The sequence below is a fragment of the Ursus arctos genome, unplaced genomic scaffold (assembly GCF_023065955.2).
Source record: "Ursus arctos isolate Adak ecotype North America unplaced genomic scaffold, UrsArc2.0 scaffold_2, whole genome shotgun sequence".
NCBI lineage: Eukaryota > Metazoa > Chordata > Mammalia > Carnivora > Ursidae > Ursus > Ursus arctos.
In genome coordinates this window covers 67,998,599-68,025,587 of record NW_026622874.1, presented here as the reverse complement: position 1 = coordinate 68,025,587, position 26,989 = coordinate 67,998,599, and the positions used below count along the sequence as shown (strand labels likewise).

Below are 26,989 nucleotides of genomic sequence, written 5' to 3'. Positions count from 1 at the left end.
ACTGTCTGCCATGAAGACAGTGAGGGACCCTGTGCTCTCCTGGGCCCCACATCTGGATCCCAGAACCAGGGAGGGAACATCCGGAGCTCTTCCCCAGAGATCTCCCGGACCCCTAGGGGAAAGACTGGTCCCTCTTCCTTGACCCCAGTCCAGCAAAGACCACTTACCTTTCCCTAGGCCCGGAGACAATGGAGGTAGCCCTGGGGAGCAAGGAGGTGCTGACTCAGGGTGCGGACCTCAGAGATGGACAGGGAGAAGGACCCAGGCATCTATCCCTGAACCTCCCCAAAACCGTCACACACTCAGAGCCCCAGCACTGGCCCGGTGCTGTGCCTAGACCTCCCAGCCCCAACCTCAGCTCCCTGCCTCCCGCCCTCACCGCCTTGTAGGCTTTCAGAAGTCAAGCAGAGCAGGAAAAGGGCTGTGGGGAAGGCCCAGGTGCCCATGATGCCGAGTGGAGTGCAAGGGCACACACCCTTTGGACCTTTAAACACCCCTGCTGGGTGGGGACTCTCACCGAGGCCCCCCAGCTGTGAGTGGCAGAGGCTCTGTTGGCAGACCCCAGGGGGCCAGCCCCCCACCTCCGTCTGTGGCAGGAAGCCTGGCCTTCTCCCTGCCCCACCCCTCATCCATCATGAGTGCTGACAGCCGCGACAGGCCCCCACCTGGCCCACGAGGCTCCTCCACCCCTGTCAGGATTGGGGCCCTGGCGCCAGGCCTCAGGCCTCGGGGGCTCAGATTCCCTCCCAGCAGCTGGCAAGGGGAAGGCAGGCAGGCACCCCAGGCCCAGCCCAAACACAGCTGGAGAGAGGAGGGAAAGCCAGGCGCAGAAATGGCAGGGTGGCTGGCAGGGGAGACTCAGGAGTTACTGTGTAACAGTAACAGAGAGCCCGGGGCAGAGGCCACAGTGTTCCAGAGGTACGTGGAGAGGCAACGGTGCAGGAGACTGGGTCTGACCACTAGACTGTCCAGGAAGAGCCAGGCTATTAGCTTATCTCACCCCGGAGACTCCGGGACCGCACCAGGAGGTGATCGTTGGGCTCCCGCTGAGGCTGCACGTCCACGAGTGCGCCCCAGCATCCCTTCTATAAGCGGAGGTGATACACAGGGAGCCTGTCCAGGGACGGTCACTGTTGCCTGAAGGCTTGGTGGGGGTCCACCCGCTGCAGGGGCCCTCTCAGTGTCACCTCTATCTCCTGCTCAGCTCCAGCAGCAGTGACTCTAATGCCGGGGAGACTGGAGCAGGGGGCACTGCCTAAGGTGCAATGGGGAGAGTAAGCACTCTGTTTCTAGGGGTGGCAGATGAGCCTGGAGCCCGGGCCAGGCAGGGGGACTTGGTGGGGAGCCAAGTACGCAAAGACAGAAGAGGCAGGCCTGCAAGTGCCAGGAGTGAACCCCACCGAGCTGGCTGGGGACAGCAGTGACTCAGGCCCCCCGGGCCCTAGTCCAGAAGGCTCCACACCCTGTCTGTCTGAGGAACTGGCCCCTGCCCAGCCAGCCCCTCCTGGCACCTCTGGCTCAGGAGGGCGGCCTGCCAGGTCAGGCTGCCTGACAGGGTGGGGGCCTAGAGAGGGGTTACAGTGGGGAGTCGGCCTGCTGCTAGGCTCCTGTGACCACGGCGCATGCAGGGGCCAGCTCCAGCCACAGTGGACGGCAGGGCTTTGAGCAGGTACCCCCCAGCACGGAGATGTGCCTGTCCCTCCCCTCCCTCTTCGCCTCCTCTCCCACCCACATCCTGGGCTGCACCCCGGGACCATACTCCCATGGCCGGGCCCATGGTGCCCACCTTCCCCGCCACACACATAAGGCCCCTCTGCTCCCACTGGGTCCCCTCAGCTCAATGCCCCAGTGTGGCACCCCCACATGCCCACCACTTCCCCTGCCTGGCATAGAGCCATGACCCAGAGTCCTAGGGCTGGACATTTTACTGGCTGCTGGGAGGAGCTCTGGGGTGGCCCCTGGCCCCAACCACCCCATGAGTGCCCAGAACAGCTGGGATGATCTCTGCAGACTCCCCGGGGAGGGCTTCCTGCCAGGCCACCTGCTCCACCCGTAAAGGCAAGTGCTGGCTCCCTGGTCTCATCGAGGGCCTCTCAGTGGTCTTGTGGTCACCAGGCCAGCCACTTGATTCCGACTGGGTTCAAATACCCGCTCGATCTGGCCAGGATGCTGGAGCAGCAATCCAGCCTCCCTGAGCCCATTCTCTTTCCCGTAAAATGACGGCACTAACAGTTCTGCCACGTCAGGGCCATTGCAGGGGAGCTGCTTCTTACCCTGTTTTACAGATGGGGCAACAAGCAGAAAAGGGACAGGGCTGAGATTATACAGCTCCTAAGCAGGGGGCCTGAGATTTGAAGACAGGCGTCTGCAGGCCCAGTTACCCCAGACACTGCATTGCTCTCCGCCTGCCCTATGTCGGTCTGGGCCCCAGATGTCTGCCTCAGACGCAGGATAGCTAAGGGCCCCCTCTACAGACCCAGACACAAGGCTTGTCCCACGGTGCCAGGGAAGCTTGGCCCAGGAGGGGGTGGGCACAGACCAGGAGGGGCCACGCAGGAGGTACAGGCTGAGGAAATGCTGGTGCCCACCACCGCTGCCAGGCGGCCTGGGTGCTGGCATGGGCCTGTGGAAAATGCCAGCCAGCCTGGGCATTTGGGCCAGCTTGATGCTGCCCCGGGCCAAGCCCAGTTGGGCACCCTTGGCCCATTCAACAGCTCCACCCCCACCCCAGCATGTCCAGTCCCTTCAGGTTATCCCCAGCCCTGCCCTGGCCTAAGAGCACCTGGACTATGTGGAGGCCAGGACAGCCCCTGATGGAGTCCTGGCCTAGGGTACCCTTTTCTCCTAGGCGTGAGGGGACATGGTGGCCCAGCTTCCGGGGAGAGGAGGAACTTTGAGGGGACAGAGCTAAGAGCCCAGGGCAAGGTGACAGCTGGGTGTTGGAAGTGCCAGGCAGAGGCCCAGGAAGTGTGTCGCCTAAAATGGCAGAGCCTGTTGACAGACTCCCAGCCAGTTGCTCCAAGCAGCACCTGCCAGGGTGCGAATTTGGGGAGGACAGCTGGAGGGGAGGCAGGCGCCTTGTGAACCTGCAACTGTGCCGAAGTCCCCTCTGGTCACCCTCTTGGCCCTCTATCTGGCAGCTCTTTAGCCCAGACCCCTCCAGCGGCTGCCTCTGGACACCTTTGCCGGCACCTCCAGGCGCTCCCATGGTGCAATCCTGACCTCCGTTAACGCCCTCCCGCCATCCACCTGCCGGCTTATTAAAACCTATGCCAGCGTGAAATAAGGCATACATACAGAGCGTGCGTAAGATAAACGCGCACTGTAACATACCCACGGGACACCCACTGCCGCTAACACCAGACCAGCTCCCCAGACGCACCCGTCACGATCTCCTCTTCCGTTACGGTAGCCATGTCCGCCCTTGGGGCCGTCATTTCCCTGCTTTTCTTAAGTCACCTTAGTCCCATTTCGTGGCTCCATCCCTGAGCGGCTTCCCAGGTGAGCGGTGACCGACTTCCCTGGGAGAGTCTGGGTGCGGCCACAGTGCTGTTGCGGCGACAGGACACACGGGGGCGCGCGGGGCTCGAGCCGGCTCTCACCTGAGCGCGGGCGGGACCCCGGCAATCCAGCGCCTGGGCCGGGGGTGGGGGTGCTTCCTCGCCGACGGAGCCCCAGCCAAGTTCTTTAGTCTCGAAACCTGCGGGCCCGTGCCTCTGCCCCTGTGGTCCCGGGGCGGGTGTGCGGGTGCTGGTTCCTCTCCTCCAGGAACTTCCTTTTGGCCCCCGACAGCTGCTTTGAAAACTGAAAAACACTATACAAATGACGGAATGTTACTGTTTTTATTAAACAGTGAGTAAGCTCCTACTGTGTGCTTGCTCAGCCTTCAGCTCAGTACTTCGCATTCATTTTCTTATTTCGTGCTCCTACCGTACAAGGAGGTAGGAACGATCATCTCCATTTTACAAACATGGAAACAGGCCCAGAAACATAAAGCAATTTGCTCAGGGCAGCACAGCTTATGTGTGTGGCAAAGCAGGGTAGAGCCTTAATTTTCCTTACTCCACAGCCCATGCTCTCATCTACTCCCTGTACTTAACTTCGTATTACAATCCTCCCACAGACTGAAATATCCATTGGAAGTATATTTTTGAATTAAAAAAAATATTTCGATTATTGCCAATTAGGCTTTCAAGACTGGGCACCTGGAAGAAGCCCCAGGTCCTGGACTCCTGGAGATGGGGCTAGCAGAGGGGATGGCAGCTGGAGAGGGGGCCACTTGCTTCCCCAGGCCTTCTGGGGACAAGCTTGGGGTCTTTCACAAGGATCCAGCCTGAGTCACAGGGGCTGGGGCTGCCACAGGTGCAAATGCAAAGGAAGGGTGTTGTGTGTGTGTGGGGGGTGCAGCCCCCAAAGAAACTCTAGGTCTATGAGCCTAACCTGGTATGCCAGGCCCTCCCGTGCTGGTCCATGCCCTGGAATGTTCGCCAAAGGTGCAGGCACCACAATGGGCTGAGAACCCTAACCTGTCGGGAACTTGGGGGATGGGTGGTCAACAAATAAACCAGTAAATAGAGGACAGAAATTCAGACAGAGATAAGCGCAATACGAAAATAAGGTGGGAAACGAGATGCGATAAGATGGGGAGCGTTCTAGAGAAGATGGCCTGGAAGCACCCTGTTAAACGGATAAAAGGTGCCCTTAGCGGAGGAAGGGGCAAACTCCAGCCGCGCTATTGTTAGGAACCAGCGCTTGCTCCGCCCCAGCTCCACGCTAAGAACTTTAAGGGGATCATCCAATTTGAACCTCTAGCTGCGTGGGGGAAGCTGCAGCAGCTCGGTTTTTGCCGGAGAAGAGACTAAGCCGAAGCTCAGAAAGGCCCGGCGCGTTCCGAAGGTCGTGCAGCCACGAAGTGGCTGAGGCAGGGTTGAGCTGTGCTCAAATCTCAAATCCAAAGAATGGTTAGGGCTGCCTCGGAGGTGGCTGCGGCCTGGGAGGGCTTCCCGCGGGTGGGGAGAATGTCTGGCATCCCGGTGCGATGCTAGGCGGGCAGGAGGGAGCCCGCGAGCCCAGGGCGCCCCACCCCGCTGGGACCCGGAGGCTGCAGGGACTTCCCGTCGCGTCCCGCGGGACCGCCTCCTGAGGCACCTCTGAGGCAAACCGCCCCTTTTATAGTCTCAAAAACTAAGCCAGCGAGGCGAGGGTGGTGCGTGCGGGACTGGGGTCTGGAGGTCTGTCAGCATCCCGGGAACCGAGTGGGAGAGGTCCACCGGCAAGCTCGGACCCCGCGACACCCCTCAGCCGGGACACCGCAGCCGGTAGTGCCTTCCACCCCGGCTGGCGCCGAGGAGCCGTGGCGCCTGCGCAATGAGAGGGCACGGACCGAGGAGCCGGCGGAGCGGTCCCGGTGACGCGCACGCAGGGACGTGGGGGGCGGAGCCCCGGCGGCCTGGGCGCCTCTGATGGGCTGCATCGGGGAAGGGGCGGAGAAAGAGGCGTTCCTGGGCGGGGCCTCGAGGCCGGTTTGGAATTTTTGGCGCGAGCCGGCTCTGCGCGCGTTCACGGGCCGTTCCTCCTCCGAGAGTCCTCCGGTAGAGAGCCGTCGACCGCAGACCCCCGCCCGCCTGACCGCCCCAGGGGCTTCCGCGGCCTCTGCGGACCCGGAATCTGGGACCTTGCTGAGCTGCGCCCCGCCCACCCGTCCAGGTGAGCACAGGCCGGGTCCTGAAGGTGATTGTCCGGGACAAGCCCCCTGACAGCCCCTCCCGGGGTGAGCCTCACCCCCTTCCGGCCCCGCGGGATCGCGCCCTGCCCGCGGCCGCCCCGCCCTCTGCCCCTGCCGCGGCTCCCGGGGCGGGCCCCGGCCCTCCTGGCCTTCCCCGGCCTCCCTGTCTGCTTTCTGGGAGCGCCTTTCCCCAGCGACTGCAGCCCCTCTACCGGCCCCTCCCCCGTGACAGCCGGTCTCTTCAAATGTTCGCCAGGGCTTCCCCGCGTCCACGGAGGTGAACCAGCTGTGGCCCTGCCCGGGAGGAGCTCACAGTCTAGCGCGGTAGACCGTGGTCAGCAATGCGTCCGGCCCAGGGAGAGGGTGAGGCCCCCGAAAGCTCCCGAGGTCACGCAGGCCTGGCCTGCTCCGGGCCACCCTGGATTCACCGGGGAGCCCCTGTTGCTTCTCCGTCCCCATCCCCTCCCCAGAGCTGTTTGGCCAGGCCTGTGGTGCTGGAATGCGAGGGACTTTGGGGTGGTCTGAGAACTGGCTTAAGATGCAGGTGCCTGGTGTTCCAAATATGCTAGGACTGGGCCTCTTACCGGCGCTGAAGGGGGTGCTGACACCCTGGTTCTGCGCTTTAGGAAACCCTGAGATGGGCATCCTGAGGTGAATACCCTCAGAGGAAGGGCCCCCACAGGATGTAGGGTGTCTTCCAGGCAGGTCCCCGCGGGGGTCCCTCCCCCATCCCCTCACTGTCCCAGAGACTGGAGGGCACACTTCAGACGACTGTTTCCTCACGGTTCTGCGACTGATTCACTCCCTGCTGGGTATGGTATCGTTTGATACACTGTGGCTTCCTCTCAAAATCGAACTCCTCTTTTGTGTTCTTGTTTTTGTTTCTATTATAACATTATAGCAACACAACAGCCCTTTCTCTTCCCACACACACCCTTGAGACCACTGCACTTTGTGTGTTCTTTCAATTACTGCTCAGAACACTGTTATATATTACTTGCTCTGTAACAGCGTTTATTGGGGGATCTGTATGCCAGACACTGGGCTGAGCCTTCCCTGAGGTATTACCGGTCCACAAACCCCTGTGGCTAGGTGTGTTTCTGAATTCAACATGTCTCTGATTTTAGAAAGCTAATAGGGCACACATATCATTTATATGTAACACCACCTGTGGGCCTAGGGCATTATCCCATAATCAAACACATTAAGATTTCCATCAAGAAATATATGAATATTCACACTTGGAGGGAAAAATAAGTTAAGTCAGAGTTTTCTGCTCAATGATTTTTGCATGTAGAAATACAGTTGTTCCAGCACCATTTATAGAGAAGACTTCTTTCCTACTGAATTTTTTTGTCACCCTTGTCAAAATCAATTGACCATGAATGTCAGGGTTTATTTCATAAACTCTCAGTTGCATGTCATTGATTATATATATATCCTTCAGACAGACCAGAATACCACTGTTTTCTGATCGCTGTAGCTTTGAAATCGGGAAGTGCAAGACTTCCAAGTTTGTTTTGACTATTCTGGGTGCTGTGAAATTCCATATGAATTTTAGGATCAGTTTCTCAATTTCTGCAAAGAAGCCAGCTGGGATTCTGATTCTGATTTTACTGAATCTGTAGATCAATTTGGAGAGTATTGCCATTTGATCTATATTAAGTATTTGGATCTACAAATGTGTAATGTCTTTCCATTTATTTAGGTCGTCTTTAATTTCTTTGAGAAGCTGAGGGAAGAATAGAAAGCAAGTATACATGTATAATATTTGTTATATTGACCTTCTTATCACTTCTGATTCTCTTCATTTGTTCCTGTGGATGCAGGTTTCCATCTGGTATCATCTTCTAGTTCAGTAGAGCTCTGTTCCTACCCACCTCTTTTGGGCTAACAGTATGTATGCTACATTTCTTTTCTTTTCTTTTCTTTTCTTTTTTTAAGATTTTATTTATTTATGTGACAGAGACAGCCAGTGAGAGAGGGAACACAGCAAGGGAGTGGGAGAGGAAGAAGCAGGCTCCCAGCAGAGGAGCCCGATGTGGGACTCGATCCCGGAACGCCGGGATCAAGCCCTGAGCCGAAGGCAGACGCTTAACGACTGCGCTACCCAGGCGCCCCGTATGCTACATTTCTATACGTTGTATGCCCAGCATACAATTACATACATGTTGTTTTGTAGAATTGCTTTTTAAATCAGCTAAGAGAAGAAGTATGTGTTTACATTGTCTATTGGGGTTTTGTTGTTGTTGTTGTTTTAAAGATTTTATTTATTCCTTAGAGAGAGAGCGACAGAGAAAGCACAAGCAGGGGCAGAGGGAGAGGGAGAGGGAGAAGCAGACTCCCTGATGAGCTGGGAGCCCAACATGGGGCTTGATTCCAGGACCTAGAGATCATGACCTGAGCCAAAGGCAGATGCTTAACCACCTGAGCCACCCAGGCTCCCCTACATTGTCTTTTGTATCACATAATTAATTTTATCAGTGCTTGGCTTGTTCATATAGATTCCGATTACTGTTTGGGATCACGTGCTTTTAGCCTGGAGAACTACCTTTCGTTTTTATTATAAAGCAGGTCTGTTAGCAATGAATTCTTTATTTTTATATTTTTATGTCTATTTTGCCTCTATTTTATTTTTAAATTAACCCCCCCTCTTTTGTAGATTTATTTATTTGTTTGTCAGAGAGAGAGAGGGAGCACAAGCAGGGGGAGCTGCAGGCAGAGGGAGAAGCAGAATCCCCACTGAACAAGAAGCCTGATGTGGGACTAGATCCCAGGACCCTGGGATCATGACCTGAGCTGAAGGCAGACACTTAACTGACAGCCACCCAGCCATCCCTATTTTGCCTTTATTTCTGAAAGATAGTTTTGTTGGCTATAGAATTCTTAGTTGACAAATCCCTCCCCCCCCCCCCACCTCAACACTTTGAATATGCCACTCCACTGCCTTGGGCCTTCTCTGTTGCTGGTGAGAAGTCAGCAGTTACTCTTCTTGTTGTAAGTGTTGTAAGGTGTTGTAAGTGTGTAAGGTGTTGTAAGTGATGAGTCCTTTTCCCTCTTGCCACTCTCAAGATTGTGTCCTTGTGTGTGGATCTCTTCACTTATCCTACCTGAAGTTCATTGAGCTCGTTGGCTAGGTTAATGCGTTTTTCTTGGGGTGGGGAGCTTTTTCTGGGAATCACATTTGCGACGTTTTCCTCCATTATTTCTTATATGTTTTCCCTGCTGCTTCTCTTCTTTCCTTCCCATGTGGCATTCTGCGTATTTAATGGTGTCCTACATTTCTCTGAGGCTCCGTTCCCTCTTCTTCGTTATTGGCTCCCTCTGTTCTTCAGCCTGCATAACATTTCTTGATCTGTCTTCAAGTTTGCTAACCATCCTGCCAGTTCAAATTTACTGTTGAACCCCTCAGGGAATATTTTCATTTCAGTTTTACACCTTTCATTTCCATAATTTCCACTTGGTTCTTTTTATAATTTCTATCTCATTATCAGTATTCTTTATTTGGTGAGATGTTGTCATCCTAGTTCTCTTAAGCATGGCTCCCTTTAGTTCTTCGAACACATTTATGGTGGCTACTTTGACATTTATCTGTGATATCTGACATTTGGTCCCTCTTACCGGTAGTTTGTCGTCTGCTTTGTTCCTGCATATGGGTCACACTTTCCTTTGTCTTTGCATATCTTGTAATTTTTTGTTGTTGTGGAAAACTGGACATTTTAGACAATGCTATAGCAACTGTGGATACTGGTTTCTCACCCCCCCTCTGGGGATTGTGACTGTTGTTTGCTTGTTTACTTGCTTAGTGACTGGCTGGCCCACTGCAGTGACGTCTCTTTCCGCTGCAGGGTGAAGCCTCTGGTGCTGCGCCTCAGAGGGCCCAGCTCGGGCGTGTGCACATGTGCACGGGCACCTCGGAATGCCAGTGATTTCACAGAGGTTCTCTACCCGTCCCCTTCCCTGGCTGTTACTCCACCAATTGTGGGCTGATTGTTCTGTTGTTTTTGACAATGCGTAGGCCATCCATTGCTCCATAGACTGATCTAATTAATTTGGGGCTCCTTTAACAAGGCAGCTTTTGAATTCAGTGTCTGGGGTTTGTTCTGACCCCAATAAGGCTCTTGTTAGCACTCTCCTTCCCCAGTTCTCTCTGGTAAACTAGCTGCCCTATGGGGTACTGTGTTGCACTGATGGAGGGCCCAGCTTCCTCCTGTTTGCTTACCACCAAAACCTCCACTGACTTTGAGAGCGCTTTTATGCTTGAACTTCCCACACATTGTTTCAAATAGTCTCCCCCCCCCCCCCCCCGCAAGGAGAGCTTCAGACCTTTCTGTTTCATTGCCTGCTTCTCATAGGCAGAATCCCTGGGCCGCAGCTCTGGAGCTGAGGGCAGGGACAGTGGTGCCCGTCTCTGGGTGACCCTGGTGCCTTAGGGTGGGGACAGTAGCCTCTGGCCTTCTCTGCTCCCCTTTCCCGCGGGGGAGCTTCCTTCCCGCACATGAGCTGGGCCTGGAGCGGTCTGGCCTCCCTGTTCCCAGCTCCTGGCCCTGAGGTAGAGCTTTTGTCCTGTGAGCAGGGCCGATGGAAGAGGGACCCCCTGGCCTCTCTGCTGCACCTGCCTGGAACTCAGCCTCTGCAACACAAAGTTGGAAGTGGGGGCCCACGAAATGAGTTTTAGCCCCGAAGCTAGAAGTCAGGAAAGAAACTTGACTTCAGACCTTTGTTTTTACTTTTGAATTGGAGATAAGAGATGGTGGGCCTGTGTTAATAATTCCACCTTACATTTTTGGAAGAAGGTGTATATTTTAAGGCCAAACAGCTGGTTGTGATGTGGCAGGGATATACATGCCAGCAATCCGGCTCCAGAACCCGTCTCAGCCTAACCTCTGCTGGACTGTGCAAGTCTCTAGGACACGGCCGTGGGTTTTTCAGTTTATGTTTTTATGACCTCCAGGGTACACACGACTGTGTGCAGGCATATATGTATTTGTTCTCTGCCTTCTCCCAGCAGGTGCTCGGTGTCCCTGTGGCCTCCATGTTTAAAGTAGAACGTGTGTGCGGAGTGGACGTGGCTCTCTTCCGAAGCCTGTTTGGGGCCACAGGACCAGGCACTGTTTGAGTGGACACACTGCTCTGTACTGTGCACCTCAGGGCCTCCTGTGCTGGCCATGCCTGTGCCCACGGAGGGCACCCCTCCACCTCTGAGTGGTACCCCTGTCCCAGTCCCAGCCTACTTCCGCCATGCAGAACCTGGCTTCTCCCTCAAGAGGCCTGGGGGGCTCAGTCGGAGCCTTCCACCCCGGCCTCCTGCCAAGGGCAGCATTCCCATCAGCCGCCTCTTCCCTCCTCGGACCCCGGGCTGGCACCAGCCTCAGCCCCGGAGGGTGTCATTCCGAGGCAAAGCCTCTGAGACCCTGCAGAGCCCCTCATATGACCCCAGCCGGCCGGAGTCCTTTTTCCAACAGAGTTTCCAGAGGCTTGGCCGCCTGGGCCACGGCTCCTATGGAGAGGTCTTCAAGGTGAGTGGGGTGACGAGTCCCTGGGCCTGCTGGGGGAGCCCCCCTGCCCCGCCTCCCTCCCCTGCCTGGATGGGACTGTGTCCTGGGCAGCCTGCTTCCATGGCTTGACAGGCTCCCTTCCTCAGTGCCTGATTTGACTGCTTTCTCCTTCCCCCAACTCAGGCCCCTCAGTACACACACTCCCCTTGTCCAGAGCCTGGCACGCCGTACAGTCACTCCCAGATGCCTTTTCTCCTGCCCTGCAGCCAGCTCCCACCCTCTGTGCAGTGCACGCCCTCCCCTGTCACCTCAGGCCAGCAGGCACTCAGGCTACACCCTCCATACCACTTTGTTTTTTCTTAAAATATATTTCCAATCATTTATATTTCCTTTAAAATGGTAATTCTCCTTATACAAGTACTACACAGAGACAATTTTGTTGTTAAAAAGTACAAACAACATTGGCCCCTAGACCAGTTCTTCCCAGAGGAAACTACTATGTTTCTCAGGTGGGTGTCCTTCCTTCCAGACCTTTCTCTATACAACTCCAGAGTTGACCATACAAAGACAAACTCACTTTATATTCTACACAGCAGGTCATTCTGCCCACATGGTTCTGTAGCCAGCTTTCTTCATAGAACAACGTGCCACGGAGACCCTTCTGGTCAAGACTCAGAGCTCTTAGAGTGGTTTAGCCACTTTGCTATTGCACATGTGCAGGTGTCTCTAAGGTAGATGCCGTGCTACAACTTCCACACACGTACAGTCGTAACAGAATCTGCCAGACAGCCCTCCTAAGTGGTTGTGCCACCTCCCATCCCACCTGCGGGCCCCACCTCCCTTCCAGGTGCGCTCTAAGGAAGACGGCCGGCTCTATGCAATAAAGCGCTCTATGTCACCATTCCGGGGCCCCAAGGACCGGGCCCGCAAGCTGGCTGAGGTCGGCGGCCACGAGAAGGTGGGGCAGCACCCGCGCTGTGTGCGGCTGGAGCAAGCCTGGGAGGAGGGCGGCATCCTGTACCTGCAGACAGAGCTGTGTGGGCCCAGCCTGCAGCAGCACTGTGAGGCCTGGGGCACCGGCCTGCCCGAGGCCCAGGTCTGGGGCTACCTGCGGGATACCCTGCTTGCCCTGGCTCACCTCCACGGCCAAGGCCTGGTCCACCTTGACGTCAAGCCTGCCAACATCTTCCTGGGGCCCCGGGGCCGTTGCAAGCTGGGTGACTTTGGGCTGCTGGTTGAGCTGGGTACGTCCGGAGCTGGTGAGGCGCAGGAAGGAGACCCCCGGTACATGGCCCCTGAGCTGCTGCAGGGCTCCTATGGGACAGCGGCGGACGTGTTCAGGTGAGGGCTGGGATGTGGGAGGCTCTTCGGCGGGCAGGGGCGGGGTACAGTTAGCAGAGGGAGGGAAACACCACCCTAGCCCAAAGTCAGGAAGACTTGGCCTTGGGCTGGACGCCCTATCCTAAAGGGGCGGAGGCCTGCCCTGTAGTTAAGCGGGTTTTGCAGTCAGGCTGTCTAAACAGTGAACCCTCCAGAGCTACGTTACCCGTTTCCTCACCACACCCCCACAGGGGGGATGATGACTCCATTTACAGGCAATAGACACAGTGGGGTTAAGGGACTTGCCCAAAGTCCAGTTAGCAAGTGGTGAGGCTGGGACTGGACCAGGCACTGGGTTCCATTGTCCATGCTAGTAACCACTGTTCTGCCTTGAACAGCCATATCCAGCCTTATCGACAGAACGAGGATAGTAATGTTAGTAACCATAGTGCCTGTCCAGTGAGGGGTGCCAGGACTCACTAGGTTGTATAGGCTGTGCTGTACCTGGGGTCCATGCTCCATGACACGGTCCCATCACTGGCCCTGTTGGGGCCTCCTCAGGAACCCCAAGCCCCCCACCCCACGTGTCTGGCTCGTGGCAGAAGACAGCAGCCCTTTCCCACCCTCTTGGGCAGTCTGGAGCTCTGGGGTCTGTGTCCCAAGGCCAACCTTGCCCCTCTTCTGTCACCACCCCTATCCTTCCCAGTCTGGGTCTCACCATCCTGGAAGTGGCATGCAACATGGAGCTACCCCATGGTGGGGAGGGCTGGCAGCAGCTTCGCCAAGGCTATCTGCCCCCTGAGTTTACTGCTGGTAAGTGGAGGGCAAGCATGGACAGGAACATGCTGCCTCAGGGAGGGCAGGCTTGTGTGGGAGGAAATGGCTGGCAGTGGGGGACCACTGGGCTCACAGTCCACAGTCACCCCTGACATGGCCGTGCCCTGTGGACAGGCCTGTCTTCTGAGCTGCGTTCTGTTCTCACCATGATGCTGGAACCTGACCCCAAGCTGCGGGCCACAGCCTCGGCCCTGCTGGCCCTGCCCATGCTCAGGCAGCCTCGGCCCTGGAGCGTTCTGTGGTATATGGCTGCCGACGTCCTCAGTCGAGGGTGGGCCCTGTGGCAGGTAAGTTGGGTGATGGTGGCAGGGTGCCCCGCCCTGCTCCCCAGCCCCATGGTCTGACCTGCCTCCCTTGTCCCTGTCCCCACAGGCCCTGCTTTCCTTGCTGTGCTGGTTCTGGCACGGACTAGCTCACCCTGCGAGCTGGCTGCAGCCCCCGAGCCCACCAGCCACCCCACCTGGCTCCCCACCCTGCAGCCTTCTCCTGGACAGCAGCCTCTCCAGCAGCTGGGATGATGACAGCACAGGGTGGGTGAGAGCTGAGAGCGCTGGGGGAGGGGCAAAGGGGCGGTCAGGATAGCCAGGCCCAGACCCAAGAGGATTAGAGTTGAACAGGACCCCTCCCACAAACCTGGCCCCCATCAGGCCCTGGGAAGGGAACCAAGGCCAGTGGGGGTGCAGCCTGGCCTAGCTTGAATGCAGCTGTCTCTTCCAAGCTCGGTGCAGGGAACGAGCAGAGCAGAGCAGAACCAGCAACTTCAGGCTTCGGGCACTGCCACCCGAGGGAGCAGTGTGAGGGCCATAGCCCTCACACAGCAGCGGCTGCCAGGGCCCAGAGATGAGGCACCGGGGAGCTGGGCCCTGGGAAACTCCTGGTGGCCAAGTGAGGGGCTGTAATTAAGAAACTGCTGCAAAAGAAAACCACATGCTTGGGGCACAGGCTTCAGGAGGAATCACACCATTAACCCCTTCCTTACGGAAATGTCACCCCTTGCCACCAGGACACTTCATATAGACAGGAAGTACCAAAAAAGCTTCATTTCCACAAGTTCACTACAAAGCTAGCTGTCCTAACCCATGTGTTCTGAGACAGAATGGAGGTGGCCTTTGAGTGTGGTCAGATGGCCTTTCAAAGTTGTGAAAGTGCTTCTCTCAAAGGGCACCGCATTTTGCTGTTCCCCATTGTGCCCCCCCCCCCCCGCCGCCACCGCCCATGCCCATGTCAGGCTGGAGCCTAGAGCCCGCAGGCTGCTCCCACCCAGCTGTGGCCTCCTCCCAGTGCACTCCCCACCCCTCGACACCTTACTTGTCTGGCCCACCCTGCGCAGGCTCTCACTCTCTCCGGAGGCCGTCCTGGCCAGGGCTGCCGGGAACACCTCCACCCCCCGCAATGGCTCCCCTGCCCCCCGGAACAGGTACTCACTGAGGTGAGCAGGCCCAGAGTCCAGGGGGGTTGGGAGGTAGTGGCTTTCAGATCCTGAGTGTCATTTGTCTCTCCCCCCCCTCCCCAGGGATGCCCTGGACCTCAGTGACATTGACTCTGAGCCCCCTCGGGGTTCCTTCCCCTCCTTTGAACCTCGGAACCTCCTCAGCCTGTTTGAGGACTCACTGGGCCCAACCTGAGTCTACAGGCCAGCCTTGGTGCTTTTAACCTTTTAGCCACTCCCCAATCCTCCTGGAGGCTGGGGTCCCTCTGGGAACTCCAGGGGTACCTCCTGCCTACCCATGTCTAATAAAAGGTATTTGAATCTTGGGAGCACCCAAGCTTGCTTGTGTGGCAACACAGCGCTTCCTGCCCTTTTTATTGATGTTGCCCAGGGTCTGCAGCCCCGGGGTGGGCTGAGGCTGAGCCCTGATGCAGGGCTCCAGGCCAGCTGACTGGAGGTAGGAGCCATGCGCTGTGTGGAGCAGAGATTTCCTGAGCAGGCGCGTACCCACTGTGTAGGTCGAGCCATCAGAGCACGGCACTCAAAGTGGAGGGGGCCCTCAGCCCAGGGGCCCCGGGCCACTCAGCTCTTTATGTCTCTGTGCTAGCTGTCTGGAAATAGCAGCTGCAGCCGCCCTCCTACCCCTTGGTCCTGGGATAAGAGACTAGTCCTGTTGCCCAAACCCCTCACTCCACAGTCTCTGGACAGAAGGGAGAAGGGGTGGGTGAGCCTCAGGCTGCAGGGAGGGCTGGCATGCAGAGCAGAAAGAGGTCAGGAAATACGGGCTAAAGGCTGGGCAAGGCACCCATGAGGTACCTGGGGCAGGATGGGCTCATGGCTCTCGGCTGGTGGGATTCCAACTGCCAGAGCCAGACATGACCCTGGAGTCCCTCTGGCCATACCCTCATAGGTCACAGAGGATAAACTGAGGCCTAAGAAGGAAAGGTTTCCTTCTAGCCTACGTGGACAGTACCCTGAAGGAAGGCGGCCGGGAGGGACAGCCAGAGCTCCAGGTGTGAGCAGAAGAGGTTAGTCCACAGGGAAGAATGGACGAACAGACGAGGGCTCCCAGCTGGGAAGTCTCGTTTGCTGGAAGCATCCAGGCAGTCGGCCCCTTGAAGACCAGCAGAAGGAGAAGCATGGTATTGTTGGTCCTAGAAGCCTGTAGAGAGGCCGGCCTGGCGGGCAGCATGGCTCAGTCTGGGGGGCAGGCGTGGTGGGCGGCCCAGAGCAGGTCTGGCACGACGCCAGCGTGCAGCTGGAGGATGGAGCCCACGCTGAGCAGATGCATGATCTGGTGGGAGTTGCCCCAGTAGTCAAAGCGGCCGGGTCCCCAGCGCTCCGGCAGGCGGGCCACGTTCACCAGTCCCCCAAGCAGTGCCAGTGCATCCATGCGCAGGTAGCAGGGCAGGGAGCCTGGAGCCCCGGAGCCCAGGCCCACTCCTCGGGCCCCAAACACCAGGAGGCGGGCAGCGGCCTGCCAACCGAAGGCACGGAGCCGGGCGCTGGTGGAGGGAGCAGTGAGAGCCCTCCAGCCAGCCACACCTGACAGCACGGTGTAGCCCACCAGGGCAGCCGGACGCAGCCAGGGCCTACAGGCCAGGGTGCAGTGGATGATGGGCAGAGCTCCTACACAGAGAGAGGCAGGAGAAGGCACATCAGTCTGGTGAACTGCCTGCCCTTTATATCCAGGGTTTGTGTGAGGGACCCCTGCCGCCTCCTCCCTGGTTGTGCCCCCAGCTCCCATCCTTCAAGACCACCCACCCCATCCCTTGGCTCACCGAGGGTGTTGACAAGGCAGACCCCACACATATCCAGGGCAAGGAGTCGAGTATACACAGGGCTTCCCCCTTGGTGGCACATGAAGAGGTGATAGAGCACGGAGCCTGCGGGGGGCGCCAGGCAGGCCACACAGTGCGTACCCCCCAGCCAGCGATCCTTGCCCAGCTGACCCCAGGGCATGGTCATCGGCAGCAGCACCAGGAAGCCCAGCAAGGCCAGCCCTGGGGGAGGGAGACAATTACCCATCACACGGCTTGAGCGCAGAGGACAAGTCATGTCCTCAGGGAGTCCACAGTCTAGAGATAATACAGGAGGGATGAGGCAACAGAGGTCTTGACAACGCTCTTAGCACACTAGCGGCCAGGCCTCTGACAGAGGCAGGCCCTGTGCCTTCAGTGACTTCAGTGACAGCAGAGCTCACAAAAGAGTTTCTGGAAGTAGAGACCGTTATCTGCCCTTTCAGTTAAAGAAACCGAGTGAGTGCCCCAGGTGACACCAGCAGGTAGGCCATGGAAGCAGCCTTAACTCTCATGCTGCTCTCATCCCCGCAGCCACATTACCTCCCCAGAAAGCAGGGGGCCCCAGTCCCCCAAACCTGGTGTGTCAGCAGAAGCCAGAAGGAGGCGTGACCTCATGCTGAATTCTGAATAGGCTATGTGGGCGATGATACCAGATCCCCTGGTCACTTAGCTTGCTTCTCTCAACCCCTGTGTTCTCTATTTAAGTGACCAGACACAAAGAGGCTTTGGGTCTTTTTGACTTCCAGAAAGGGGCAAAGTCAGGCAGGGGAGAGGGGCTGAAGGAGCTTGTTCCATCTCCCCAGGCAGCTTTTCCTGAGCTCCATTCCTCTCAGCCCCAACCAGGGCGATTTCTCCCCTGTCCCCTGGGCACTCTGGCACTGCCCTCACAGGGTCAAAGGCAGGCACAGCAGACTGAGGCTGCTGGCTGCACACTGGGCAAGGTCTGGCCAGGCCATAGTCCCCCAGTGAGGCAGGTACCAAGGTTGGGCCCTGCCTGCTCAGTCCCCTCTCCTGGCCCCGGGCAGCCCAAGGACGGGCAGGGCTGTGTCAGCAGAGCAGGGCCGCGGAGGAGGGGCCGAGCGCCCGTTGGGGGGGAGGAAGGAGCCGCCACCAGGCGGAGCCTCGCGGCGGGGTTGCTCCGGACGAGGGTGGCAGGACAGCTGCACGGGGAGGGGCTGGGGCCTGGCTTCTTTCCCGGGGCCCCTCGTAGTTGAAGTCAGCACCCATCTACTGGACGAGCGCTGGCAGGGGAGGGTGCCCCAGACGCAGGGATTATGAAGGGGGACGGACACCAGACTCCTCCCTGGGGCTCAGAGGGATTAAGCGGACTTGGTCCCCTACTCTGCTTCCCTCGCCTGCCCTGGGGCCCCGCCCGGGGAGCGGAAGGACAGTTCCGTCCGGGACAATGGCAGCTTTGTCACCACGGCTCCAAGCCGTGCCAGGGCCCAAACAACCCAGGACCAGAGTACTGGGGTGCTCGCCGGCCTTCCGGCCCCCGGCCAGGCTCGGGCAGGGCTGCCGCGGGTGTGGGATGCGGGGCGCGGCTCACCGTGCGTGTAGATGTTGCCCAGCTCGTTGTGCAGGTAGAAGAGGCTGCGCAGACAGCCCGAGCCGCTGCTGGCCGGCCGATAGCCCGTCAGCACGAACTTGTTGAACTGCAGGTGCGGTGGCGAGCTGGCCCAGTCCAGCAGGCGCGGCCCGGCCAGGAATGCCATGGCCCAGCCCGGCGCGGGCGGTCCGCGCTCCCCTCGGGCCCCGGCCTCCTCCTCAGTGCTGCCACAGCGCGCGGAGACTCATCCCGGTGCCCGCCCGCCGCCCAGTGCTCTGTCCGCGCACGCGCCGGCCGGGGGTCCCGGCCCGCGCCCCCTCCTGCGCTGCGCACGCGCGGGCCCGGCGCCCCCACGCCGGGGTGGAGGCTGGGGACGCGCGGGGCGCCCGAGCGCAGTGCGGCCGGCCCTGGCGGGGCAGGCACGCCGCAGGGAGAGGTCGCGGCGGCGGCGGCGGCAGCGGTGGCGGCAGGCCGTCTCCTCTCGGCCCGGAGGACGGGTGCGGCCGGACGCTGGTGGGGACGCCAGACTCCGCCCCAGCTGCTCGCCCCCGCCATCCCGCCAACGTTTCGCGCGCGGTGCTCGTGACGTCGGCCTTGAGAGGGCCAATGGGCGCGGCAGGCTGGGGAGGCCCCGCCCACGTCCGCCCAGACTTTGGCTTGATTAGCATAATGATGCGGTCCCAGCCTCATTTGCATGGGGTAGCTGTGGGCGAGGGATCCAACGTTCTGGGTCCCGGTGGCTCTGCTGGAGAGGCCCCGGAGCCTTGAGTCTGCCTTGCGCGTCCGGGCTTTCCGCGCGACCCCCCAGGTCTATGCACCCTTGGGCACTCACCCTTCTCGCCACCCCGCCCCACCCCTCACCCGGGCTCTGTCCAAGGTGCTACCGGCTCCGGACCTTGGGACCGTAAGGTCTAGACCCGGCGCTTCCCTACTCCAGGGGTGATCTCTCCACCCTCCCGACTCAGCCGGAGCGCAGCAAGCCACGCTGAGATGCTCAGGCCTCTACAGGTGTGTCACGCGCCCAGCACCCTCGGGCGATGCCATGCCCTTCAGGCCAGGCTCCTTATAGCCTGGGCTCGGTCAAACTCGCTCCCTGTTATCGCCCACTGGGGGCACCTTCAATTCCGCCCAGAAAAGACAGGAAACGGAGAGGAAGAGAGAGGGCAGGAGGCCAAGGGGGAAAGATCGGTCCCTGCCCTTGTTCATCCTAAAGCGGGGCCAGGAATGCCTCCCTTCTCCGGCTTAACCCCGCCCTCAACCGGCTTCCTCCTCCTCCCCTTCTCCAGGACCCCGCCCACCCATCCTTTCGCCTCCGCAGTTTCTCAGTCTTCAGCATTCCAAGGGGCTCCAAATCACTCCTTGCGGGGACCGACCTTAATTTGCATGGATACACCCAAGCTTGGCTCCGATACCCTCATTAACATAAACCCTCTCATCACGCAGGAACTTGCAGAGCCCTGTACCAAAATAGGTCCTTTATTCAAAGTCTATGGTTGGTCTTTTGACTACTTTTCTTGACCTTTCACATTTCCCTTAGGGCAGCAGTCCAGGACCACCCCAAGAGGCTCTCAAAGCAACCTGAAATCAGAGACCCCGTATCAAGGTTCATGAAGAAGGGAAGCTGGAATTCCTCTTGCTCTTTGGCCTCAACCATCTGGACCCTGAGGGTCAGACCAAGTTCTCAATAATAGAATCAGATGCTTCCTGTCCAATGTCTGGCCTCCACGGGATGACCAGGGACCGAGTTGCCCTTAAAGGGGCGCAAGGTCAATGTGGAGTGAGGCATGAAGTCTCTCAGGTGTCCATCCCGCTGGCAGAGAGTCCAGTGGACCCTGGGGGTCCCGAGTCAGAGAGCAGAGATGAGCGAGCGCAGGGAACTCTGGCTGGAGGCGCTCAGGGGCCGGTAACTCGCGGCTAGACCCTCAGCCTGAGGGTCCCCGGGAGGGCAGGGCAGGGCCGCCCCTCGAGGCCGGCGGTACCACACAGCCCAGCTTCTCCCGGGGCCCTGGGAAGGCCCCAACGCTGGGGGGCCTTTTCCCGGAGCCAGCAGACAGCTCCTAGAGAGGGAGCAGACGTCAGCCGAACCCCCAACCGATCTTACCTCCAGCATCCTGCTTCGCCTGCGATCCCACGCGCGATTCCCTGTGTGGACGCAAGGCCTCGGCCCTCAAGAACCCAGTATTTCCTCCTAGCCCCGTTCCCCTTGGAGGCCCCAGCTTCCCAGCAGCTCCCCCCCACACCCGCCCGGGGCACAGAGGCGTCCGCCCTCAGGCCCTGCCCCAGGGGGCGCACCGTCGGCGAAGCAGACGCAGCAGCGACAGGAGCAGCAGCAGCAGCACCGAGATGGCCGTCACCGTCGAGAAGACTCGGGCTGCGGGCGCACGGTGCTGTGAGGACGGGGTCTGGAAGGGGAGGCTCCCCAGACTCCCTCCCGCCTCGCACGCCCGCCTCACCCCGCATCGCGGCCTCCGGAGCCCCAGGCTGGGGGCTGCAGCTCACGTTGGCCCAGTCGGGGGGCGCTGCGGGGGTCTGGGCCGAGCCCTTGGGCGCCGGGTCGTCAGCGGCGTCCTGCAGCCCTGCGGAGAGAAGTGTGAAGCAGAGCGGCGGGGCGGCGGGCGGGGGGCGACCAGGCGGGCTCTCACCGCGGTAGGTGAGCGCAAACCCCTGCGCGTGGCCGCGCGCGTCGCTGCGGAAGGTGAGCAGCAGCCCTGCGGCGCGCAAGCGCAGAGGCCCGGGCGGCGGCGGGCGGGCGCCGTCGAAGACGCTGAGCAGGCTGCCCGAGGCGGCGTCGCGCAGCTCCAGCCGGTCGCGCGGGTCCGCCAGCTCGAAGAGGCGGAAGGTGAGCTCCAGCGCGGCGCCCGGCGGGCTCAGCGCCCAGCTGCAGTTCCGGTCCGGCCCGTACTCGTCCGGGAAGTCCGGGGAGTAGACGACGCCCTGAGGAGCGGTCCAGTTGCCCTGGCAGGAGCCCACGGACACTGTGGGCGGGGCCGGCTGTCAGAACACCCCGGCCAGGCTCCACCCCCTCCCCCGCGGGGCTCCGACCCCAGACCTGCCCCCCTGCCGCCTGAGCCGGGTCCCACTCCTTCCGAGGACTGCGAGTCCCCTCCTCAAGCCCCGCCTTCAACCCCAGGCCCCGCCCTTGACCCCCAAGATCTGCCGGGTCCCCTCTTCTGCGCGTCCCAGATCCCGCCCCCTATGAGGGCTTCAAGCTCCCGGGTCTCACTCAAACTCCGCCGCTCCCCCAGGCCCTCTCTTCCCCACTCACTCCTCACCTTCGTAGATGCCCAGACGCCCATCGCCGCCGCACAGCTGGCCCGGGTGGCCGAAGCAAATCTGGTCACAGTCGGTAGCTGGGGCCGGGCGTCCCCGGTCCAGGTCGCTTTCAGAGCCACAGAAGCAGGCGTAGCCAGCCTCCACGCCCGCCAGCTGGGAGCACAGACTGGGTGACCCAGAGGCAGTGGTTGGGGCAGGGGCGGGGTAGTGGGAGCCTAGGGTCTGGGTCGCAAGTGGGAATCGGGCTGGAGGTTCCAAAATCAGCGCCAGGGTTTGACGTCAGAGTTGGGAGTTGATTTGGGTCCCGAGATCAAGTTCAGGGGTCACGGTTCTGGGCCGGAGGTGGGGAGCAGTACCTGGTAGCCCTTCATGCGGCAGAAGCGAACGCACACCTGGACCGTGAGCTTCGTTGAGGTGCCGCTGGGCCCGCTGAGGGCGGGGGGTGCCCCCGAATCCACGAAGCAGCCCAGGTATCCGGGCACTGAGCGGGCAGCAGAGTCAGGCTTTGTCAGGTGCCTCCAAAAGGGCACTGTACCCAGGCAGCCCAGCGCCCCAACCCGTGTCCGGCCAGGCCCACTCACTGTGGCACGTGGGAATGTCGCAGTAGCGCCAGTAGATGCCCTCCTCTGTCTCGGCTACGTAGCACCACGGCTGCACGTCGCCGTCCGGGTTCCTGCCGGTGGGGGAGAAGTGGTCCGGATCTCGCCACCCCCAAATGCTGCAAATCCCAGGCCCCACCCCACAGCCTATTCGCAAAATGGCCACCCTGTGTGTTAGAACTTATTTGTGTGTTCCTCTCCGTTGTCGCACAAATTCTGGTTTGTCCCACGTGCTTCTGGATGTCGACTTCAGAGGGGTCGGTGGGGAGTCCTTAAAGGGGCCCTGAGGGCGTATATTGGGCTTCAGCTGTTGCTAGGACGTGACCTTATACGTGAGGATTTTGAGGCCAACAGTAGTGTGTCCCCAACCCTGCTTTGGGCCTCAGCCACCTCCCTTGCCTTGGGACCCTGCTTTAGAACAAACGTGGTGAGCCCTGAGTTTTGAGGTGTCCTACCGCTAAGCTCCAGACACCAGTTGTGGCTCTGAACCCCGAATCCCTCCACAACGAGTAGAGGTCCTCAAATCAGTTGTACGGCAAGGGCCCGGACCCTCACTCCAGGGCTCGCCGCCTGATAGGGTCTTGCTCGCGCGAGCTCCTAGAATGCCCAGGCCTGACCTGAGACTGCAGAGTTTGGGCACTTAAGGAGGGTTCCATGTCCGACAATGTTCTGAGCGTCCAGCCCCGCCCCCAGGACGGGCTAGGCCTCGTCCCTCGCCTAGGCTCCGCACCCAGACCCTCCGGTGGACTTTGTATCTGCCCAGCCGCGACCCCCGTTCCACCCAGTGCGAGGCCCTGCCCTAGGCCAACGCCGGCCGCGCCGTGCACAGCCCCGCCCCCAACGCAGGCCCCGCCCCTCACCGGCAGAAGTTGTGCGGGCCCAGCCCCCAGCGGCCCTGGGGGTCGCTGGAGCTGCTGTAGCTGTGCTGCTGCGTCTGGTCCCAGAAGAGGCACGGGCGGCCGGCTCCGCGTGGCCCCGTGCGGTTCTGGTGGCCGCGGTAGTCGGCGCCATTCACCTGGAAGCACTCGGACAGGCCTGCACGAAGACCGCGGGGACTGGGGAGGTCCGGACCTTCGCCCGCGTCGTCACCCCCCACCCCCCGCCTCCAACTGCCACCCGGCTCCCCAGTCAGCGGCCCCGGCGCCTATGGGGCCCTGGGGCTGCTCAGCAGCTCCCGCCACCTGCTCTGCCCCCTCCTCAGCCTCGGGACCCGGGATCTAGGCGCGGAGGCAGAGGAGAGAGAGCGGTGACCGCGGCTCAGTCCTTGGGCCAAGACTCACCTGGGCTGTGCAGGCTCCCCGCGGAGGCCCCGCGTGGCGGCAGCAGCGGGAGGAAGAGGAGGAGAAGGAGGAGGCCCTGCGGGGCCCGTGTCTCCTTCGCCCCCAACCAAAGAGAGGTTGCCCTGGCCCACGCACGGTCCATGCCGCCCCCGGGGTCGCTCCGGGGTCTTCCAGGCGACCTGGGGGGCGTTGTCCTCTGACCGTCTGTTCTCGTCCCACTCTGGGCGGCGCTCTCCGTCTGGGGCGGTGAACTCACTCCCGCGGGTATTTGCCTCCCAGGGTTCTCACCCCTGGAGGCGTCTCTTTGCCCCTGTGTCCCCACTGGGGTATCCCCGGGGTTCTCTGGCTAGGGGCGTTGTTCGTCACTGCCCCTCAGTGCTCCGGGTCTTGCCTTGGCTTCCACGCCCGCCCCCTCCCGCTTCGCCTTGCTCTCTGAGTCTCCTTCGCTCAGGTCTCTAACGCAGTGGCTCCTGCCCCCCTCGCGTCCCTCTGTGGGTCCCTCCCCCTTGAGTCCCTCCCTCCCCACCCCATCCCCCGAGGCCGGGAAGCCCCGCCCGAGACTGGAGCGGAGGCAGCAGGTCCAGACGCCTCCCACGCCAACAACCCCCCCCCAAACACACTGCCCCGGGACCCTCGGTGTCCCGGCACGCTTCACCCCTCCCCTCCCCCCCTCAAGGTCCGTGCAGGTTCTAGGGGGTGTGTGGAGGAGGACAGTCCAGGCTGGCGGACAACAGGACCCTAAGGGGGGGTGATACACGACCCTCTCCCGAGGCCACACGCCCCGGAATACCGCAGAGTCTCCTTTTCACAGGCACCCTTATGTCAAACGCACGCATGCACTCCCAGGCTGTCACCCATTCATTGTCGGAAGCCCAAATGCACACCCTCTTTCGGATCCTCACGCCCCTGTCCCCAAGTACCGAACGCCTCTGGTTTGACGGAGGAAGTGCCACTCCCTGCCCCTGCGCCCGCGAGACAGGCGGGAATGGTGGACGTTCAATCCGGGACAGGCAGGGGCAGCTGGTGTCTGGGGAGGAAGGCAGCTGCGCCCCTGGTCCCAGCCTGTCCCTTCCTCTCCTCCCCCTTCTTTCCGTAGGACCCCCAGCCCAGGCTCCCTGGAGCCCTCGCAGCGCAGTGGAATTCCCCCAGCAGAGCCCCCCCACCCCCAACCTGGCGGGGGAGGGGGAGGGGAGCAGGCCCAGGCAGGCGTGGGGGGAAATTCCCCGCCCCCTCCCCCGGGCCCGACTCCTCCGAATCCTCTGATCTCCCAGCGCCGCCCGCCGGCTGCCCCCAGGGCTTGGGGGGAGGCCAGCGCAGGTGCGTGGGAGGGCGGGGGCGGGCGCCAGGGAGGAGATGGGTGGTAGCCCGGGCCCGCAGCTGCCCCGCCCCGCCCAGATCCCTTGCCCCTCAATCCAGCCTCCCCACCTCTCCCCAGGCCCTCACCAAGCTGTCCAGCCCTGACGGACCTGTCCCTGCCCATAAGATAGGGGGCGTACAGGAAGGATTCTAGAAAGGCCAAGATGTGCGTGGCGACAATGGGACCGGAGACCTAGCAGTTAGTACCTCGTAATGAAGCTCTCGGATCCTAGTCAGGTGAGCAGCCCACAGGGTGAACATTCAAAGGAGATGGGCTTGTTGAAACTCGAACTGGACACCAGGGTCACCTCCTGGGGCAACCCTCTCAGCGGCCAGGCTGGCGGGGGCTCACCTCCCAGTTTCCTGGCCCCGCTGAGCACTGGACTGGGAGTCTCCCCTGCGCATGCTAGCCCAGCACAGACAACCTGTCTAAGGCCCCCCTATCCAGGCAACAACCGGTGGCCACCCTTCGCCTGGCCCCCTTCTCCCATGTAGGGGGGTTCTGGAGAGGCAGTTGCTGCTGGGGCTTGTATGTGTCCTCCCAAGTCTCTGGTCCACAGGGAGCCTCTGGGGACTGCAGGCCTGGGCCATGGCCTCTGTGATGGCGCTGGGTGGGGAGCGTCACCTCCATGGTCACAGACTGCCCAGGGAAGGGCTAGGTGGGGGACAGGGACAGGGGTCAGTAGGGAGAGCAGAGTAGGGACTGGCTCCTGTCCTGGCAGGGGTGGACCGAGCTGTCGTCCAGTCTGCTGTACTTCGGCCTCCCCTTCCCCAAGGGCTCAGTCTCCTGCAGGGGAGCTATTGGATAACGGGGAGGGATGCTTAGTTCCAGGACTGGGGCACTGAGATGAGGGGCAGGGTTTTCATGGCAAGCTCCGGTCCCAGATGGCTCACAGAGCCTCAAACTAAAGAAGACCTTGGCCCCCACCCTGTCACTTACAGGGAGTTCAGGAAGGCTGAAGGGCCCCACAGTCTCAGTCAGGACTTCCTCTTGGTCCCCCCAGAAAAACAGTACTGCTGTGGGGGGAGGGCTAGGTCCCTCTTACCTGCTCCGGCCTCCCCTGTGTTAACTGATCCAGGTTCCTCCAGCTCCTGTGCAAATAGCTGAACTTCATTTCCCTGCCCCCCTTGCATCTATCTGTGGGCACGAGTTGAGGCCAGTGGGGTGTGGGCAGGAGTGATGCCTCTCGGTACTCAAAGTGGGGGCCCAGACCGGCAGCAGCATCACCGAGGAGCTTGTTACAAGTGCAGATTCTCAGGCTCCACCCCAGACCTCCTCCATCAGAACCTTCATTGGAACCTGTATTTAATACTGTCTCCAGGTTTGCAAAGCGCACAGGTAGGTCCCTGCCAGGGCTCTCTCTCCTCCCTTCACCAAACAGATGTGCAAGATGCCCAGGGCCTGGGAAGGGTGGAAGGAGCTGGATTCCTGAGTGACCTGGTAGAAGGTGCCCACCAACTGGAAGTGTGGGGATGCGTGCGAAATAAACGTGTGTTACGAAGCTGCTGAGATTGGAGGCTTGCTTGTTACAACAACTGGTACAATTGAGCTCCAACTGGCCCACCTCCTGCCTGGCTAGTCGTTGTCTCCCCTTTGCTTTCCTGGGACGTCCTAGCAGAGTCCCACAGACGGGGGACTGAAATCCCGAGACGAAGCCGTCAGCAGGGAGTGTTCCTTCTGAGAGCTGTGAGCGTGGATGTGTTCAGTGCCTCTCCGCTAGCTTCCAGAGGTTAGCTGGCCATCGCGGGTGTAGAAGCATCACCTCGATGTCTGGCTCCAACTTCACATGGTATTCTCCCTGTGTGTGTGGGTCTGTGGCCAAATTTCCCTTTTCTATAAGGATAGCAGTCATATTGGCTTAGGTGCCCACCCTAGGTCAGTACGACCTCATTTAACTGATCACATCTGCAATCACCTATTTCCAAACAGGATCACACTCTGGTCCTGGGGGTTAGGACTTCTACACATGAACACACATGTCAGCTCGTGCCATCTCATCTCTTGTCCCTTTTCCATCCTTGCTGCCACCTCCCTAGTCTGGGCTACTACCACCTCTTCCTTGGGCGAATCACATTCCAAACTCATGCCCAGCTCCCCACTCTCACCCTCTACAACCCCTCCAGAAGCCAGAGTCTTTTTTTTGGGGGGGGGATTTATTGCAAGCACCTCTGGCTCTTGGCATCTGCTCATTTTTCTTTTTTTCACTGGTAAACAACACCTAACATGAAGTTTATCATCTTAGCCGTTTTTAAGTGAACATTTCAATAGTGTTAAGTATATTCGCATCATTGTGCAACGCTGAATGTCTATCCCATCAAAC

General features: G+C 60.0%; 3 protein-coding genes across 8 annotated transcripts; 1 reads left to right on the top strand and 2 right to left on the bottom strand.

Annotated features, from left to right (window-relative positions):
- Positions 1–5,516: 5,516 nt before the first annotated feature.
- On the top strand, positions 5,517–15,005 carry PKMYT1 (protein kinase, membrane associated tyrosine/threonine 1). 3 transcript variants are annotated; one of them, XM_057315388.1, is made up of 9 exons: positions 5,517–5,706; positions 5,982–6,088; positions 10,737–11,244; positions 12,071–12,564; positions 13,250–13,356; positions 13,495–13,667; positions 13,753–13,910; positions 14,711–14,809; positions 14,894–15,005. In XM_057315388.1, the coding sequence occupies exons 3-9, from the start codon at positions 10,894–10,896 to the stop codon at positions 15,003–15,005; spliced, it is 1,494 nt and encodes a 497-aa protein (XP_057171371.1). In that variant the 5' UTR covers positions 5,517–5,706; positions 5,982–6,088; positions 10,737–10,893. The 3 variants fall into 3 exon arrangements, with proteins under 3 accessions (XP_057171371.1, XP_057171370.1, XP_026341352.1); XM_057315387.1 differs by having other exon boundaries at positions 10,734–11,244; XM_026485567.4 differs by lacking the exons at positions 5,517–5,706; positions 5,982–6,088 and having other exon boundaries at positions 10,774–11,244; positions 14,711–14,769; positions 14,857–15,005.
- Positions 11,572–18,629, bottom strand: PAQR4 (progestin and adipoQ receptor family member 4). 4 transcript variants are annotated; one of them, XR_008960467.1, is made up of 5 exons: positions 18,161–18,629; positions 16,591–16,812; positions 13,526–16,438; positions 12,362–12,537; positions 11,572–12,244 (listed from the first exon to the last, which is right to left on the bottom strand). XR_008960467.1 is itself a non-coding variant. In XM_026485564.4 (3 exons), the coding sequence occupies exons 1-3, from the start codon at positions 18,324–18,326 to the stop codon at positions 16,005–16,007; spliced, it is 822 nt and encodes a 273-aa protein (XP_026341349.1). In that variant the 5' UTR covers positions 18,327–18,629; the 3' UTR covers positions 11,572–16,004. The 4 variants fall into 4 exon arrangements, 1 of the variants encoding a protein (XP_026341349.1); XR_008960465.1 differs by having other exon boundaries at positions 12,362–16,438; XR_008960466.1 differs by having other exon boundaries at positions 11,572–12,537.
- A 1,043-nt stretch (positions 18,630–19,672) lies between these two features.
- On the bottom strand, positions 19,673–23,454 carry KREMEN2 (kringle containing transmembrane protein 2). Its single transcript, XM_026485078.3, has 9 exons — positions 23,313–23,454; positions 22,893–23,067; positions 22,015–22,106; positions 21,790–21,914; positions 21,433–21,586; positions 20,803–21,135; positions 20,614–20,736; positions 20,453–20,531; positions 19,673–20,217 (listed from the first exon to the last, which is right to left on the bottom strand). Exons 1-9 carry the CDS (start codon positions 23,452–23,454, stop codon positions 20,007–20,009), a joined length of 1,434 nt encoding a protein of 477 aa, XP_026340863.1. The 3' UTR covers positions 19,673–20,006.
- Between the last annotated feature and the right edge of the window lie 3,535 nt (positions 23,455–26,989).